This window comes from Phoca vitulina, unplaced genomic scaffold (genome assembly GCF_004348235.1).
Source record: "Phoca vitulina isolate PV1807 unplaced genomic scaffold, GSC_HSeal_1.0 scaffold7, whole genome shotgun sequence".
In the NCBI taxonomy this organism is placed as follows: Eukaryota; Metazoa; Chordata; class Mammalia; order Carnivora; family Phocidae; genus Phoca; species Phoca vitulina.
Window position 1 is genome coordinate 40,704,002 of NW_022589710.1, and position 17,085 is coordinate 40,721,086.

The following is a 17,085-nucleotide window of genomic DNA, read 5'->3' on the forward strand; positions in this document are numbered from 1 at the left end:
CCCTGCTGATGAGAACAGAACTATCACATCTAATGCAAGAATCTTCCAGCCCAGGGCATCTCAAATGCAGGACTGACTCTCCTTTGGCTCCCTCAGCCCCTTCACTTGGCCTGCTGGCTTCGAACGTGCATGCGGTGCCCTGTACCCCACTTCCCCTCCCTCCTGGGTTCCCCTGGGAGGCAGCCAAGCCCTTGCAGGTAAAGGAGCCTAAGACCCATGTTTGGCCTTAGAAAATGCAGTCAAAATGGAACACAATTCAATAAAAAGAGATAGGTGGTTTAAACCTCAGAAGGGGAGGAGGGCATGGCATCACAAAAGTGATGTCATCTGAGCTGAATCTTGCCATCGGATTTTTGGGGAGATGAGAGGAGAAGCACTCTGGACTGAGGGCACAGCGAGTAAAAAGGGGCTGTGAAAGTTTGGTAGCTCCTCGGAATATCAGACCCGGCGTGGCTGGGGCAGAATTGGGGGGTGGGGGGAGAGAAGGGGGAGCGCGGACAACAGGGTGGGACGAAGGAATGGGATCCAGTGGGGCTGAGAGAACACTGAGGCCCAGAGATGCTCGGTGATTGTCCTCAGTTCACCCAACTGATAGCAGAGCCTGGATTTAAACCCCTCTTAACACTAAAAGCAGGCGACAAGTCTGCCATCTCCAGATTGCTTTCGCCTACATTCTCCACCACACCACAGGTCCTGGTTTATTCTCATGAGGGAAAGCTGAGGCCCCGAGGGGTTGGCGTCCATTTGATGTGCAAACAAGAAATTGCAGCACCTGAACGGGGCCAAGTGAAGACAAATCGATTCAGTAAGCGTTTGTTGAGCACATACTACAGGCCCTGGACTCTGTCCTCAAGGAGCTCACAGCCTGGAAGGGATGCAAACACAGAGAGGAAAACTCCAAACGAGGCAGACAGACCTGTACTAGAACGGGAGGAGGGGCAAAGGTCCATGGGAGCCAAGCAAAGATAACCCGAGTGATGGTGGTGTGGTTTTAGCCGAATCAGTGCCATACCCTGTGGAACCCAGGACAGGAACCCCAATGGTGGAATTGGGGTCGCAGGAGGGAAAGAGATTCCATGAGAGAGATGATGCTGTAGGAGGGCCTGGCCTACAGCCCAGATCTGTTCTGCTGCTTCTGCTTCTTGGCCCCGTCGGGATGCTTGTGCTGGGTCCAGCCAGCAGCCTGACGCCAGTGCCAGGGCAGCCCAGGGAACCTAAAAGAGGCACATTCCTGGGTCCTTCACTTGGCACCAGCCTGGCCCGCCTGCCCGAGAGTGGGGTCAGGACAAAGAGGGCTGGGAGCTGAAGAGGCGGCACTATGGGAAGATCTGTTCTTGTCCTGGTTGCTGGGAGCTTTTGAGGCCCGATCAGGATGTGACTCCAGGGAGACCCTTGTTACCCCTTCCCTGTCTGAGAATGTCTTCCTGCCCGTTCCTGACTAGAGTGGGTTAAGGAAGACTCTGGCTCACTCTAGCTGAAGTGTAAGATCAGTGAGCTGGATCCCAGTCAGTATTCACACATTTCCTTACCATGGGCCAGTCACGTGTCATGGCCGTGCTTATACCTGTTTCATGGAACAGTGGTGACTATCACATGAGCCCGCAGACTCTGGATAAAAGCAACATCATGGTAATGTATGTTCTTTCATACAGCAAAGGAAATCAAAATGAAAAGGCAACCTAAGGAATGGGGGAAAATATCTGCAAACCATATATATGGTAAGAGTTAATATCCAAAATATATAAGGAACTCCTATAACTCAGTATAACCTGATCAAAAAAATGGACAAAGGATGGAATAGATATATTAGTACCAAGATAGGGCTATTAGTATGGGTGTGAACTGAGACGCTTATGTACAATATAAACACACCCTCTGGTGATTTTAAGGGGCAAAATAGATGGTATAATCCCCCAGGGAAAATGCCTAAGCCACGGATGGTATTGGCTCATGAGGACCAAACCACTACCGTGTTGTTACTAAATGAAGATTTACCAAAAGACACCAAAAGCAAAAGCAAAATAAACAGGTGGGACTACATTGAACCAAAAATCTGCACAGCAAACCAGCAACAAAATGAAAAGGCAACCTATGGAATGGGAGAAGATATCTGTAAATCACTGATCTGATATGGGGCTAATATCCAAAGAACACAATTCAGTATAAAAAAAAAAAACATAATCCGATCAAAAAGTGGGCAGAGGAACTGAACAGATATTTTTCCAAAGAAGAATGGCCAACAGGTACATGAAAAGTATCACTAATCAGGAAAATGCAAATCAAAACCACAGTAAGATACCATTTCACACCTGTTAGCATAGCTGCTATCAAAAAGACAGCAGGTAATAAGGGTTGGCAAGGACGTGGCGGGAAGGGAACTCTCATGAACCGTTGGTGGGAATGTAAATTGGTGCAGCCACTATGGAAAACAGCATGGAAATTCCTTTAAAAAAAAAAAAAAGAACTACCCTATGATCCAACAATATCACTTCTGGGTATAATAACCAAAGGAAATAAGTATCCTGAAGAGATGTCTGCACTCCCATGTTCATAGCAGCATTATTCACAAAAGCCAAGTACAGCAACCACGTAAGTGTCTGTAGAGGGATGAATAAATGAAGAAAATGTGGTACCTATATACACAATGGGATATTAGTCAACTGTATAAAGAAGGACTTTCTGCCATTTGCAACAACACGGTGAACTTGGAGGACCTCATGGTAAGTGAAATAAAAGGCAAATGCCCTTTGATCTCACTTATGTGTAGAACCTTAAAAAGTCAAATTCATAGAATCAGAGAGTAGAATGATGGTTATCAGGGACTGGGGGTGGGGGAAATGAGGAGATATTGGTCAAAAGGTACAACCTTTCAGTTATAAAATGAGGAAGTTCTGGAGATCCAGTGTACAGCATGGTGTCTATAGTTAATAATACTGTATTGTAACCTCGAAATTTGCTAAGAGAGTAGATCTGAAGTGTTCTCACCACACACAGGCACACACACAAAATGGTAACTATTAACTTGATTATGGTAAGCATTTCCCAATATATACATGTATTAAATCATGTTGTGCACCTTAATAAATGTTGTACAATCTAAATATTTATGTCAGTCATGCCTCACTAAAGCTGAGGAAAAAAATAAAAGCCAAAAGAAAAAGAAAATGTATATTCCTGTCATTTCCCTCATTCTACACATATTTGAGGGCCTATCATGCTCCAGAAATGACTAGGGGAGTAGTAGGCAACCTTCTTGAACTTCATTTTACTCACCTGGAGAATGAAAAATAATATGTATCTCACTGAGACTGTTCCAAACTTCAATGAAATGGATAGGATGTAAACAAGCTACTTAGAACATCAGCTCTAGGTCTGAGCGTGCAGGGCATGCAGGACCCTGAGTGTCTGCCCTTGACTCATCTCACCCAGGTCCTGATAAGATTGAGCAGCACCAGCCCACGCTCGGTCCAGGGCACTGGATTGACCCCAGCTTGTTTTGTCTTCCTCAGAACTATCTGCCTGGCATTCGGCACTCCCACCAGCGAGGGTAGAGAACACAATGGAAGCAGAAACGGCTTCTCCCAAAGCTCACTTGGTATTATCCGGGCTGCTTAGTTGAGGGAAGCAGAAGCCACTTGTGTATCTAGTGGTCCACCAAACTCATGCTGTTTGCCTCTGGTCTTTCCACCCTGCCTCAACCACCATTACCTAAGGGCTGGTCAGGTGTCCTGTGTGTAGAGGGGATGGGCAAAGATTAGTTTCTCTTCACCCCCGAAGAAACGTGTGCTCTATTTCTTCCATTAAAGACACCAAACCTTTCCTAGGAACCATCCGGGCTTGTTCTGCCCTTGGGAAGCATTTCCTTAAGAATGATTCCAGGTATCCTGCCTTTCTCCCTCCTACAGCTCACGAGCTCAGCACTAGTCCTTCACAAGCAGCCAAAGCTGGTCCTGACCTGATTAAGCAGAAAAGGAATTAATATATTAAAAGGACATTGGCAGGGCTAGAGAACTAGGCCTGACAGAGGTAAAGCTTCCAGGAATGCTGCCCAACATCATGCTGCGGAAGCCCGCTGACGACAAAGATGCTGTCACCACAGAGCACTTGATGCTGCGGTCTGCGTGTCCCCTGCCCGGGACGGCCACCGGAGCCCCTGTGGCCACTGCTTGCTGCCCGGGGGACCCAATCTTGCAGCCGCACCTCACCCCCAGTCACAGGCTCCTGGAACCACCTTTGCCGGCCACACTGATGCCTATGCAAGCTTTTTTCTTCATGTTTGTCACCTGCATGTCCAGGACGTGTCCTAGATCCCCTGACCCATGAACGCCACACCACAGGCTCCTAACACAAGTTTCCTAGCTTCCATCTGGGTAAAGCAGAACTCCCCAAGTGGGACATTTTCCATGCCTCAGAACACGTGTCCAAAAGAGCCCCGAAGCACGTGAGATGTCCACTTTGCACTCTATCCACGGGCTGCCGTCCTCTTCCCAGTCCTGTCTCTTCCCACCTGGGGGACCCGGGCCCTGGGCCCTGTGTTCAGGCTGGACCTGATGTGTTTCTGCAGGGGCGTGAGCCAGGAGGGGCACAAGGGAATTCAGATGGGCCCCTTTGGACAGTGAGCACCAGGGGATGCAGCCTAGGCCTGGGAACTCCAGAGTTCATTAGGGGAAGGGTGTGGGAGCCCTTTGGGAGACCCCTTCTTAACCAGACTCCTGGAATGTTAGACCTGGGAAGGCCTCGGGGAGCATCTAGTGAGGATCACAAACTCAAATGCCTACAGGCAGGAGCCAGGCAGTTAATAAATGAGCATAGCAAGCTGAGCAAAGGACAATATGGAGGGTGGTGGGTCTGTAAAGAATGCCATTTTAGGCAGTAAAATTGAAAAAATTTTACAAGGTATGTAAATGTTGGTAAGAGAAAGCAGTTGCTTGGGAGGGGGAGAGGGGTGGCAGTTGACTGGACAGGTGGGATCTTTCTGGGGTGATGGAAATGTTCTGCATCTTGTTTTGGCTGGTGGTTACTCTGCGTATACAATTAACAAACTTCGTCAGATAAATACTTAAGATCTGTGCATTTTATCCTGTAATAATTACACCTCAATTTTTTACTTGGGCAAATTAATACAGTATATCTATAAACCGATTTGGCTCTTAGGCGGCCCATTTGCAAACTTGTTCCAATCCGACTCCTCTCTCGCACACAGGAGGAATCCGAGGCCCTGAGGGGGGAAAGGGGCTTTCTCAAGGGCACAGACGTGGCTCCTCAGCCCGGGGCAGGGTGACTGCAGTGTGGTCCGGCGGGCTGCCTCTCACTGCGCAAACTCACTCCCCTGCTTCGGAGCGGAGCCGGCGGGCGGCGCGGTAACACTGCCTTTGCGCCCGCGGTCCCCAGGGGCTTGGAGGCGAGCCGGTCACCTGGAGCCGCGGCGGAGAGGAGCCCAAGTGGATGGAGCGCCGGGCCCCCCGCGGCACCCGCCAGGCGCGCAGATCAATCACGGCCGCCAACTGCGCTGACGTTGGGGACGGGCACTGAGTGCCAAGCGCCGGCGCGGACAGCCAAGTTCTGGGAAGAGGACTCTGATCCGGGCGAGGCGGCGGCGGGGCCGAGTGAAGCCCACCCGAGGGGGGCGGGGAGGGCAGGGAGCCTGCTCTCCGGGCGGGCGCCTCGGGCACTTACCGAAGTGTTTCCTGGCCGGCGCCCAGCCCGAGGAGGCACTGGCATTCCGCTTTACAGGTGAGAGGAGCAGGGCTCTCCGCAGCTCCTCGGAGCTGCCTGAGGACTCAGCTGGGGTTCCAAGCCCCTGTGTGACACCAAACCCTCGCTCCTTGCTCTCCTCTACCCAGCTCGAGTCGGTGTCTGCAGGAGGGACTCCAAGCCCCTCACAAAGCACACGAGTTCCCAGTCTCGGGGCAGGCCCTGCCCGCACGCCAGAGGGAAGCGGGGGTGGGGGTGCGGGGGTGCGGGGTAGAGCGGGGCCCCAGGGGTGGGGGTGGGGAAATGCTGCGGCCGCTTCCCGGGCCGAGCGACCCGCCGAGACCTTCCGCGCGCACGGAGCCCGGCCCTCCGAGCCGGCGCCCGCACTGATTGGCGCTCGCGGTCGGCCTCCAGCTAGCTCACCTGCCCCTCCCAGCCAATCGGGGCCACCAGAATTGGGGCTGTCGCGGGGAGCTGGGGGAGATGCTGCCGGCTGGAGGCTGAGCCGCCCTCCCCGCGGAGTTCCCGCCGGGCCCGCCCCAACCGCGAGTCCCAGCCGCGGGCTGCGCGCCCCGCGTCCCCTCGGCGCCGCGCTCCCCGCCCCGCGCGCTTTCGGGCAGCGGGTCCCGGCCCGGGCAGCTCCGCGTCTCTGCGAGCTGGAACGCGCCCCGACGGCGTCTCCCCGCAGCCTTCCGCCGCGCGCCCGCCCTCGCCCGGAGCCCCGCGTCTGTGCCGGCCCCGGGGAGTGGGTGGGCCCGGCCCGGGGCAGCCCCGCCGAGGCAGGATGTTCATGTCCAAGTCCAACTCGGTGTCGCCCTCGCCGTCCCTGGAGCAGGCTGACTCGGACGCGCTGGACATCAGCACCAAAGTGCAGCTCTACGGTGTGCTGTGGAAGCGGCCCTTCGGGAGGCCGTCCGCCAAGTGGTCCCGGCGGTGAGTGCGCCTCCCGCGCCGGGTGACGACCGCCTGGGGAGGGAGCCCAGGGCCTAAGAACCCCGTACCATCCTCTATCTTACCGTCCTGCCTCTGACTTCCTTTGTGACCTTGGGCTCGCCCTATTTCACTCTACCGTGGCTCTCCCTGGAAGATGTGGATGTCAGCCGGGGCCCGGGCTATCTCTGTCGGAGCGCTGGTCCAGCTGGGGTGGTACCACTGGCCCGGGGGCGGTGGGGAAGTCTCTATGGATTGCATCTAAGTCCGAGTGGGGAGGTAGGGTGTGGGCCGAAGAGGTCATGGCCGTGGTAAGCGCCATCTGGGTCAGGTTGGGCCAGACTGCCGGGCAGAGGGAGCCCCGTGGACAATTCCAACATCTCCACAAGCCCCCCTCTCCCAGGCATCAAGGGTCGGGCTTAGAGGTGGGGGGGGGGTCTCCTGTGTCCTACCCGTCTCCCCCACTTCACCCTGTGCTAGCTCCGCCGGGGCGCTTCTGACTCAGGCCAGGAGAGGGAGGAAGGGTCAGGAAGGGTCTGTGCCCGCCCCTGGTGGAATAATGTTGGCAACCCCTCCAACTGTCCCTCGAACTAATTTTTAAAGAATCTGAGCCTTAGGGAAGAGTCTCCAGTGCTTCTGGCACAGAAGCCTGAGAGGAGAGACTGAGCTGGGGCGGAGATGGGGGGAGGCTGAGGGGGCAGGGGAGGGAATGGATTGGTCCTGTCCCAGGGGTTGATTTGTAGGAAGGGGTGCTGAAGAGGGTCAGAGCAGCCCCAGCCCTGGCTTTCAGTGCCAGTTTCCCTGTCCCCAACTGAGAGGGGACTCCCCAGATGTCAGGCAGCAGCCACTTTCCACTTATAAAGGGGCCCAGAAGGTACTGGAGGAAGGGGCTTCTTACTGGAGGAAGGTATTGGAGGAATGGCTCACAGCCCTGAGCTTGCAGGAAGCTCCCTGTGCTGGCTGCAGGAGCAATGGATCATCTTCTGGACAGTTTCCACCCTCAAGCCAATCTCAGTTCTGAGATTTGCTATTAGAATGGTCGATAGAGCTCAGACCCTGACCCAGCCTCTCCCTGAAGGTGTGACCCTGCCAGGAAACGAGGAGTGTGTCTAAATGCTCTTTCGCATCCCACTCTGCGTCTGTCCTGGAGCAGGGCCTCAGATACTTCCAGGACCACAGATCACAGAGATGTGGCAGTGGTGGGTTCTGATGTTCTATTTTGATGAATAATTTAATATTTCTACAAGACCATAGAACAAAAGGATCCATGGAGGGTGTTTCACGGTTTACGGAGCTGGTTCCACCTACCTTTGTTGGTTCTGCCAGGTTTCTCTCTGGGATTGAATGGGCTATAGGTTTCTTGCATTCCTCCAAAGTTAAACTTCTCTCTCATCCCCTAAATGGAGGCCTAGGGCAGCGTGGAGGGCATCTTGCGAGGGGCTTCCAGGGTTGGCTGTCTAAGATGCAGTTCCTGAGGGCAGGAGGAGCCTGGTCTCTAGCAGGGCACCCTGGTGGCGGAGGGGAGGGGGAAGGCTGCTTGTAAATTCAAGTACCATTAGCACAGTGCCCCCACGCCCCTCTCTGCTGCCTCAGCTGCTCCAGGCAGCCACTGCTCCCGCCCCACTGGGTCTGGCTGCCTGCCGTCCTCGGCCTGAGTCTGGGTCTTGTCGTCCAGGACTCTTCTTGCCAGCCACTTGCACCTGACCACATCCCTAGTAAATACTAGGGGCCTGTGAACCCCAGGGTCTATCACCTAGGGCCCCTTACCTACAGTGGTGGGGCCCCGGGCCCTGTACCCACAGGTGATTTCAGGGCTGTGAAGTGTCAGGGGCAAAGGCTCCCGGCTCAAAGCACAATGGGGGAGCCAACAGAGGCTGGGAGGCTTTAGCTCCCCCCCCACCCCATACTCTCCATCAGCAGCCCCCACAGCCACTCCAAAAACCATCCAATCTCATTCAGAACAGTGTGCGCTCTGCAAATACAGCTTCAGGTCAAGTCCTCCAGCCTCCTTCTGAGGAGATTGTCACCTCTGTTCCCTTCTTTTATAGGAATTCTGGAGCTGCCACCTTACAAAGAGTCCCCCTCCCCTGGGGTTCAGGAAATAACTAACAGCCCACCCGCCATTTGGGGGTGGGGAAGGCATGATGCTAAGCTTAGCCCCCTCTTGCTTCCTGGCAGGGCCCCCTGGGCCCCAGTTCCCCATTTGTGAAATGGAGTCTGGACTTCAGCTAATTAGCGGCCACAGGAAGGCTTGGGGACGGGGCAGCCTAGGCCTGCCTCCGCAGAGCGATCCATGCCCTGGCTGGGGCAGCGGGGGGGGGGGGGGGGGGCGGCGCTGGAAAAGCTCGCACGCCCCATCAATAACGGATGGGCAGGATGGAACCAGCGGTGGCCGGCTGGGTTCTATAAAACCTCTTCTGCTCAGGACCCATCTCAGGGCATGTGCCTCCAAACCATACCACCCAAGCAGCCCTGCCCTTCCTGGGGTGGGAAGATGCCCTCGAGCGAAACGATCCACTTTCTCCCCATGGGCGACCAAAAGGGAAAGGAATCAAAACATTACTTAGAAGAGAGAAGAGAACCTGGGAGAGGTGTCTAGAGGGTAGGGCTGATGACTCAGTCCTCCCTCGTCCGTGAGCAGTGGAGATGCAGAGGCTGTTGGCAAAGACCCAGCAGCCTAGAGACAAGGAGGAAAGGCGCCGAGAGCACCTCAGCCTCAGCCAGGGTCAGTTGCCGCAGGGCTGGTCCCACAGGCAGGCCAGCTCTCCCAGGGTTCAATCCTCTCCCCAGCCTCTAATCCCTCTCCCAGACCCTTCTGAACAAAGGCGGAGGCCGGAGCCCCTGATGAGGAGGGCCCAGCCAATTCCTGCTGCTTCCCAAGCCTTCTACACTCCTCCTGGGCCCTCCTTCCCCCCATGTAAGCTGCCCAGTGGGGCCATGCCTCAGGGAGCTAAGATTCAGTGTCCGCTAAGTGCCAGGGGAACCGTGAGATGGTAGCCCCACTTCCCAGATCTCAGGGCATCCTGCCCAGGTGTGGAAAGATCAATCTGTGGTCACCAGACCAAAAAGATCTTCGGAGACTTTCTTCCCACAGGGATTTGGGTCTGGGAGTTTCATCTGTGGCCCCGAGTACTGTTTCACAGAGATGACATCGCAACACCGAGCTGTCCCCCAGGGCTGAGGGGAAGAGCCTAGCATGTCACCTCCACACACCAGGCTCAGCCTCTTGTGACCCTGGGATTTGTGTCACTTTCTGGCTTACACAGAACTCTGCACAGCTGGAGCATAACTGCCTGTTTTATCCCAGCTGGAAGGTGCCTGCAGACTCTTCTTACCATCAACTTGTGTTCTTCAGACTTCTTCCAGCGGGACAGTGTGCTGGGAGGGGCCAGGTGGCAGCTGAGGGAGCGCCCCAGATCCTTCTGTTCGTTCCCCCTGCCCCTTTTGAGGTGGTGGCATCAAGGTTGCCCTGAGTCCTTAGGTTAAGGGGATGGGCATAATCTCACAGCCAAACAATGAAATAACGCTCATTAATTCAGGCTTCACTGCAGGAATATGATGATTCAGGGCAACTAAGCCTTCTGAAGTGCAGTGAGTTAACAACACGAACAAGCCATACTTCCCTCACCCCCCCAAGCCCAGGAGCTGGCCCTCATGGCTGTTGACGTCCTGTTTGAAAATGAGTCTCACAGGAATAGGGGTCAGACCTCAAGCAGGACACAAGCAGGCAGTTCGGGCCTTGGAAATAACAGAGCAGCTTCCTTTGAGAGTGGCTCTGGCCATGCAGGAAAGCAAAGCTAGGCTCGGAGGCAGGCGCTGAGCGCCGGGACCAGCTGCGTGCGCCAGGCCGAGGCCGGCAGCATCGCACCTCCCTGGCCGCCAAAATGGAGGTGGATCGCACTGTGGTTCTTCAGCTGGGTCTCATGGAGGACTCTAGAGGTTTCTTGACTGTACCACAACGGAGTGGGGCTCTCAGGCTCTACCCACTTCACCCAGTGCCTCTGCACTCTGCTCTGTTTTACATATTAACCTTGTCTTTACTGTGTTGCTTGAAGAATTGCACTACCATTTGTAAAAAGTCCCTCGGACTTGATGATGTCTGCATAAACTCCAGCTTGTCATCGGGAGTGCCCTTCACAGCTAGGATTCCTGCTGACCTCCCACGTCAGACCTAACACCACACATAGGCCAGGATGAGCATCCCCTGAGCCTACCAGGCCACCCGGCATGAACAGAAAGGGACATACACTGGGGGCTGTGTCATTTCTACCTTCCTTCTGTCACTTCTGAAAAAAGGACACTTCTGACAAGCTGCCCTTCCCCGGCTCTAGGATTTACCTGGCCCCAAACCCCACACACCTGTTCTCAGTGCCTGAGAGGCCCAGGGAGAAGGGAGAAGGGGTGCTGGTCCTATTCTGGAAGCTTGTGCCTGGGGAAGAAGGGGTGGCCAGGCTGGCTATCTGCCTTCCTGGGAAGTGTAACCCGTGGGGAGCTCATCTGTCCACTGGGTTCTCGCTGCCCTCTCGAGAGTAAGTTATAACTGACCCAAGGTGTAATCCCACGTCCTGAGGAAATTCAAACCTGCACCAGGGCTTCTGGTAATCCTCAAGAGGCTCTGAAAACTTGTTTCCTTGTTTATGGATTACTGTGCTGTCCGCTGTAGGTGGTCCTCGTTGCAAGAACTCAGCTCATCCCTCCGTCTCCCCGGTCCCCCTTCCCCACCGCCACAGGGACACACCCGCCTCTCACACAAGGTATTTGTGAGTCTAGTAGGCTATGCTGAAGAGAAGGTTTGGCAATGAAAATGGCGGAAGAGGCATTTAAATCACAGAAGTGTGAACACTGCCTCATTGAATGCTGGCTCCTGTTTTCCCAAGCCTTCCAGATACCCCGTCTTGCCGTCCCCGGAGGCGGGATTGTTCACCACTGGTTCTTGACACTGTAGGACGCAGACTTGCACATCTTCTCTCTCCTCTGCACTCTCCCATCAACCCTCCTCCCCACGGCGAATTTCCCCTGACTCCAACTTTCTCTCGCTCCATGCTCCAAGGCCCTTTCTGACCCCGACTCCCAAACTTGGCTTTTGCCTCTCCAGAGAGTAAGGAGCTCAGCAGAGTGGATCCCTTTCTTAAACAGGACCTGCCCAACTTCGAAGGTACCTGTGGGTCTAAGCATGCTGCCTGTTCTCTCGATTCCAGCGGGATTGATCATGAGGCCAGTGCTGGCCATCAGGCTCTGGCCGAGCCCTCGTTGCATTTAGAGCACCAAGGAGGGGAGTAAAAGGTGGAGGCAAAGCTTAGGAAACCCCTCCCGAGTTCCCTTGTTCGTGTTGGATGGCAGCAGTGTCCACCCCGTCACCTAAGCCGGCAGCTGCGCTCATCAGCAAGAAGCAGCCTCACCCTGCTCTGGTCCCTGCTTCTCTCTTTGACCTTCACTCGCCCCCTACCGCCCCTCCCCCACACCACTGCCTATCCCTTTTCTCCACTCCTCTGCCGGTAATATCAGACATGTTTTGATAACCTGGAACACATGATTCTTTACATGTGCTATTCCTTCTGTCTGGAACGCATCTTCCCCTTTGGCTTGCTCCCAGATTCCTGAGATACTATTATTCATCCTTCAAAATCCTGCTCAGTTGTCACCTCCTCTCAGAGAATCCCCTTGGCTGGACACCTAAACCATCACTCCTCCCGGTCCTCACTCTTCTCGTACCTCATAGAACTTGCAGCGTCAGCCTTCAGCCGCGTGCTGTACAGTGTTCCAGGATACGCCGGTGTTTGCAACGTACGGGACACCTGGTGCTTTCTAATCATCCCGGCTCCCCTCCTACCAGCTGTGTGAGCTAGGGCATATTACTTAACTTCTCGGCACTCCAGGTACCTCACCTTGATCACGTGAGGAGCGAGTTAACGCACGTAATGATGTTGCCTGGCACAAAGGAGAAGCTCGATAAGCATTAACTATTTTTTAAAGGATTGATTTCTACCCCATCTCTCCTGTATCTGCCTCTAAGCTCCTCGAGGGCAGGGAGTCATCAAGCCCCAGAGCCGCACTGAGGACTTGGACATACCTGGTGATTCCTTAATGCTCCCTGACCTGAGCTGACCGGGAGCTTGCCGTCACTCTGCCGGGATGAGTACTAGGAAGACAAACAGTCATTGCAGGGCAGGAGGGACCAGGAGGGACCACGATGGTCAGGCGTAGTGATGAGGAGGACTGGGCATCACAGAGCACAGCAGTCGAGAACGTGAGCTGTGTCAGCGGACCGAGCCGACTTCCAAGTCCGCCACTCACTCGCTTCTTAATCTCCGTGTGCCTCCGTTAACTCACCAGGATCCAGAACCACACATACCTCCATCTCTTAGAGTCACTGTGAGAGATTTATAAAGATAATGCCAATGAAACACTTACCAAAGTGAGCGTCCTGGCACCTTGCAAATGCTCCTTCAGCTGGACGTGCAGAATACCATCCTTTAGGCCTGAGAGAGGAGGCCGTGGCCTTAACAGACCCCTCCCCTCACCCACATGCTCTGGGCTGCCCCCTCCCCGGCCTAGTGGGGTGACTAGTGGGGCTGATGATGAGAGGCCTGGGGCTACAAAGCTCCTCCCAGGCCTGAAGTTGGCCCGGGATGGAAGGGTGGGCTTCAGACAGGAGGGAGGTGCCTGGTGCTTGGAGGACAGGGGCTGGCCGGCTGGGCTGGAGCCCAGGCCTGCTGCCAGTAGGAGCTAGGGGAGGGCCAATGGGAACGGAGGCTAGGGCAGGCTGCCGCAGACACTGAACCTGATCATAATAAATAATAACAGCAGTAATAAAAGTAAGCGTTTATTGAATATTTACCATGTGTCACAATATGCTACGTCTTTATGTGAACAAACTCATTTACTCATCCCAACAACCCTAAGAGATGTAGCTACTATTATTGTCCTCAGTCACACTTGGACCTGAGGCCTGGAGAGATCAGGTGACTTGCCCTGGCCACACAGCTGGTAAGTGGCAGAGCTCTGACCCGTGGCTCCCCAGCCTCGGTGCCTCCTGCCTCTGGCCTGGTGGTTCCCTGCCCGATGCTGGCATGAATGGAAGCGGCTCCGAAGGCGGGGTGGTGTGGGAAGTAAGAGCAGGGACTGTGGTCTGCGGGTTCCAATCCCAGCCCCACCTCTGCCCTAGCTGTGTGACTTTGCACACGTTATTTCACCTCTAGGCCTCAGTTTCCTCATCCGTAAAGTGGGAACAAAAGTCCTGCCTTCCAGGATTGTGACATCGATCAAATACTCGGGTACACTTACAACACTCAGCAGGGGAGCCAACACATGAGAACAGCTAAATACTGGGGATCGTCTCCAGCCCTGGCATAGCCCGCCAACTCCGCAGGGCACAGAAGGAGATGCCCCTGGCTTGCAGTCAGAATGAGAGTGTCAGGGAGCAAGGGGATTTTGAAGAAAGGGACAGGAAGAAGTGTCCTTCTGTGCAGGGGCACTCAGGTCCTGGGCCCCCACCTGCTGAGAGGAGGCTGAGCATCATCAGCTGGAGCAGGGGGCTGTCACTGAGACACGTTTATGAGTAAAGGTGGCTCCTTGGGACCTGGAAGTGTGCTGGCCAAATGTGCCCTTTTTTGGGCAGTACTCATCCGTGCCAGCTGGGGAGTCGCCCTCCTCCTCCAGGTTCATGCTCCCAGGTTCAGGCTCCTCTCCCTTGACCTTCACTCCCCCCCCAAACCCAGCTGAGCACCAATGGGACGAGGTTGGGCTTGGCATGCATGGTGTGTCGGCCCTTCATGTGCCCTATTATCGGGTCCTGCTGCAGCGATGCTGCAAGCCTCGCAGTTCCTTCCAGAGCCCGGCACGCTTCTCAGGGCCTTTGCCCCTGGGGCTCCTGTGCCGGGAGCATCTTCTCAAATGTCACCTTCATAATCAGGCTCTCCCTGACCACCGTGTTTAATAGCAACCCCCCCCGCCCACCCCCTTACTTATCCTGCTTTATTTTCCCCCTAGCATTTATTAGCATCTGGTAATAAATAAATCTTATTTATTTACTGTCCGCCTTGCCATGCCACACACTCACTCAAGTATAAGCTCTATGGGGACGGGAATATGTGTCTCTCTTGCCCACCGTTCTCTCCCTAGCACCGAGAACAGTGCCTGGTACACAACAGGAGCTCAGCAATGAATCTTCACAGCAGCCCCAAGAGAGAGATATTTGCACCCGTCATTTTATAGAGAAGCTTTGAAAGGGAGGCTCAGCAAGGCTGGGAGCTTGCCTGAGACCATGTCTTGAGGGGTGGGGATTGTTCGACTCCAGGGCCCCTGTTGTCTCCCTGCTCATTGTGTCCAGTGATCATCTGCCTGTTACCTCTCCTCCCCAACTAAGTCCCTGGCACAATGCTTTACCCTCAGTGTGGAGGGGACTCCAGAAGTGTCAGAAATGCAAGAAGCTATTTGTCTTTGTTAGGCTCCCATAACAAAATACCAGAGACGGGGTAAATAGCCTCTTAAACTGTTCAACTGTTCTGAGGTAGGTGTTATCATCCCCATTCTACAGGTAAATAAACTGATGCTCAGAGAGGTGAGCTACAGTCCCCCAGCTGGAAAATGGCAGGTCTATCTGATGTCAAAGCCTGTGTTTTTTTTTTTTTTCCTATATTTGCCTCCCACTAATAAACCTTTATTTCACTCAAACTGAGCAATAAATCTTCCACACTGAAGTATCTTCCTTGCCCAATTAATCTAAAGGAAAAAAACTGAAATGATTAGTAAAGAAAAATGTAGGGACTAACACACCCTTTTAATATGTTTTTAAATATTTTTAAGGTTTAAAAAGTGTTTAAAGTTTGTAATTCCTAGTAGGAAAACATTATCTGAATGAATACCCTAATGGCAAACCACTATAGAATGTTCCAGTTGCATGTGGGGCAGAGGGGTAGGGATTCTCTTCACAGCACCCCAGCTTTCTTCATGAGAAGGTCAGAGGTACACTGGTTTGTATTATTGTGACATCCATTAGGTATCGTTGCTTTTCCTTCAGCAAGGGCTTTATTTGTCAGAAGGGCATTATGCTTGACCTCCAAATTTGGCTGACAATTTACTGATGAGATTCATAACCTTTGGGTTGCTCTGATATTTTGACATATTCGCTGGGTTCTGGGCCACATCCTGGAAGGCCACCCTAACTTCTGGATCCTGCATGGCTGCGAGAACCTCTGGATCACTAAGAATTTCATTGAGCCCAGGCATTCCTGCCATTCCAGGCATCCCCCCTGCCATTCCAGGCATTCCTCCAGGAAAATTACCAGGCATTCCCCCAGGAAAGCCACCTGGGAAAGAGCCATACTGAGCTCCTGATTGTCATCTGGCTTCTTCCTCCCTTTGGGCTCTCTCATGTTCTTCCCGAGCCTTCTTAACCCTTTTTTTTTTTTTTTAAAGATTTTATTTATTTTTCAACAGAGAAAGAGGGAACACAAGCAGGGGGAGTGGGAAAGGGAGAAGCAGACTTCCCGCCGAGCAGGGAGCCCGATGTGGGGCTCGATCCCAGGACCCTGGGATCATGACCTGAGCCGAAGGCAGACGCGTAACCGACTGAGCCACCCAGGCGCCCAACCCTTTCTATTCTTTCTTTGATCTCTCGCTCTTCACGTTTTCGCTCATACTTTCTCTGATGTTCAGTTTCTGGGCCCTCGGTTGAACTTCTTTCAGCACTGCACTAACATCTTCATCGTAATCCAGTTTACAAGCAAGGGCAAGATCATGTGCTGCTTCTTCCCAACGGCCCAGAAGTCTGTGTGCTTTCCCTCGCCACTTATAAGGCTGAGCTGAATCAGGATTTATTTCAATAGTTCTGTCACAGTCTCGAATGGCAGCATTTGGCTTCTGTAATTTGATGAAGACACTGGCTCTCTCGGCAGACAGACTGGCCAAGCGAGGATTCAGTTTGATGGCATCTGTGAACACGTCAAGGGGGCTTTTTAGTTCACCATCATTTAGGGCATCAATGACAGCCACTTTTTTATCATTTGCCTGATCCATCATTTCCTTGGTTATCTCTACATTTTCATCTCCCATTTCTTGAGGGGCATCAGTATCTGGTTCAATCACACCTTCATTGTCAATTTCTAGATCACGTTCCTCACTTGATTGTTCGTCTGTCTTTATGTTTTCCTCCGCCTTCTTACTATCTATCTGTTTTTTCTTCCTTGATATTGTCTTCTGATTTAGTTTTATGAGTGGCAGGTGGTATTTTACCCCCAGTGCTCTCCACCCACTCCCATAGGAAGCGCATTTCCTCGGTGTGCAGAACGCTCGGATCCTGCTTACATATTTTCACGAAGGCCCGAAGCTCGCTCACTTTGCGGGGGTCCATGGTCCAGAGGCGGTGGCAGGCGGCAGGTGTGGCTCAGGTTGCGGCCCGATTCCAGGCCCGGGTACTAGCTCAGTGTGATCATGTGGCCAAAGCCTGTGTTCTTAACTACT

At 53.6% G+C, this 17,085-nt stretch overlaps 1 protein-coding gene and 1 pseudogene across 2 annotated transcripts in view; one reads left to right on the plus strand and one right to left on the minus strand.

Annotated features, from left to right (window-relative positions):
• Window positions 1–6,416: 6,416 nt before the first annotated feature.
• Window positions 6,417–17,085, plus strand: part of PLEKHD1 (pleckstrin homology and coiled-coil domain containing D1) — a 30,603-nt gene continuing 19,934 nt past the window's right edge. For both annotated transcript variants that reach the window (XM_032405410.1, XM_032405411.1), the window contains exon 1: window positions 6,417–6,627. In XM_032405410.1, the coding sequence (XP_032261301.1) occupies window positions 6,479–6,627 (149 nt within the window). In that variant the 5' untranslated portion in view covers window positions 6,417–6,478. The remainder of the gene's footprint in view (window positions 6,628–17,085) is intronic.
• Window positions 15,344–16,975, minus strand: LOC116633103 (annotated as a pseudogene).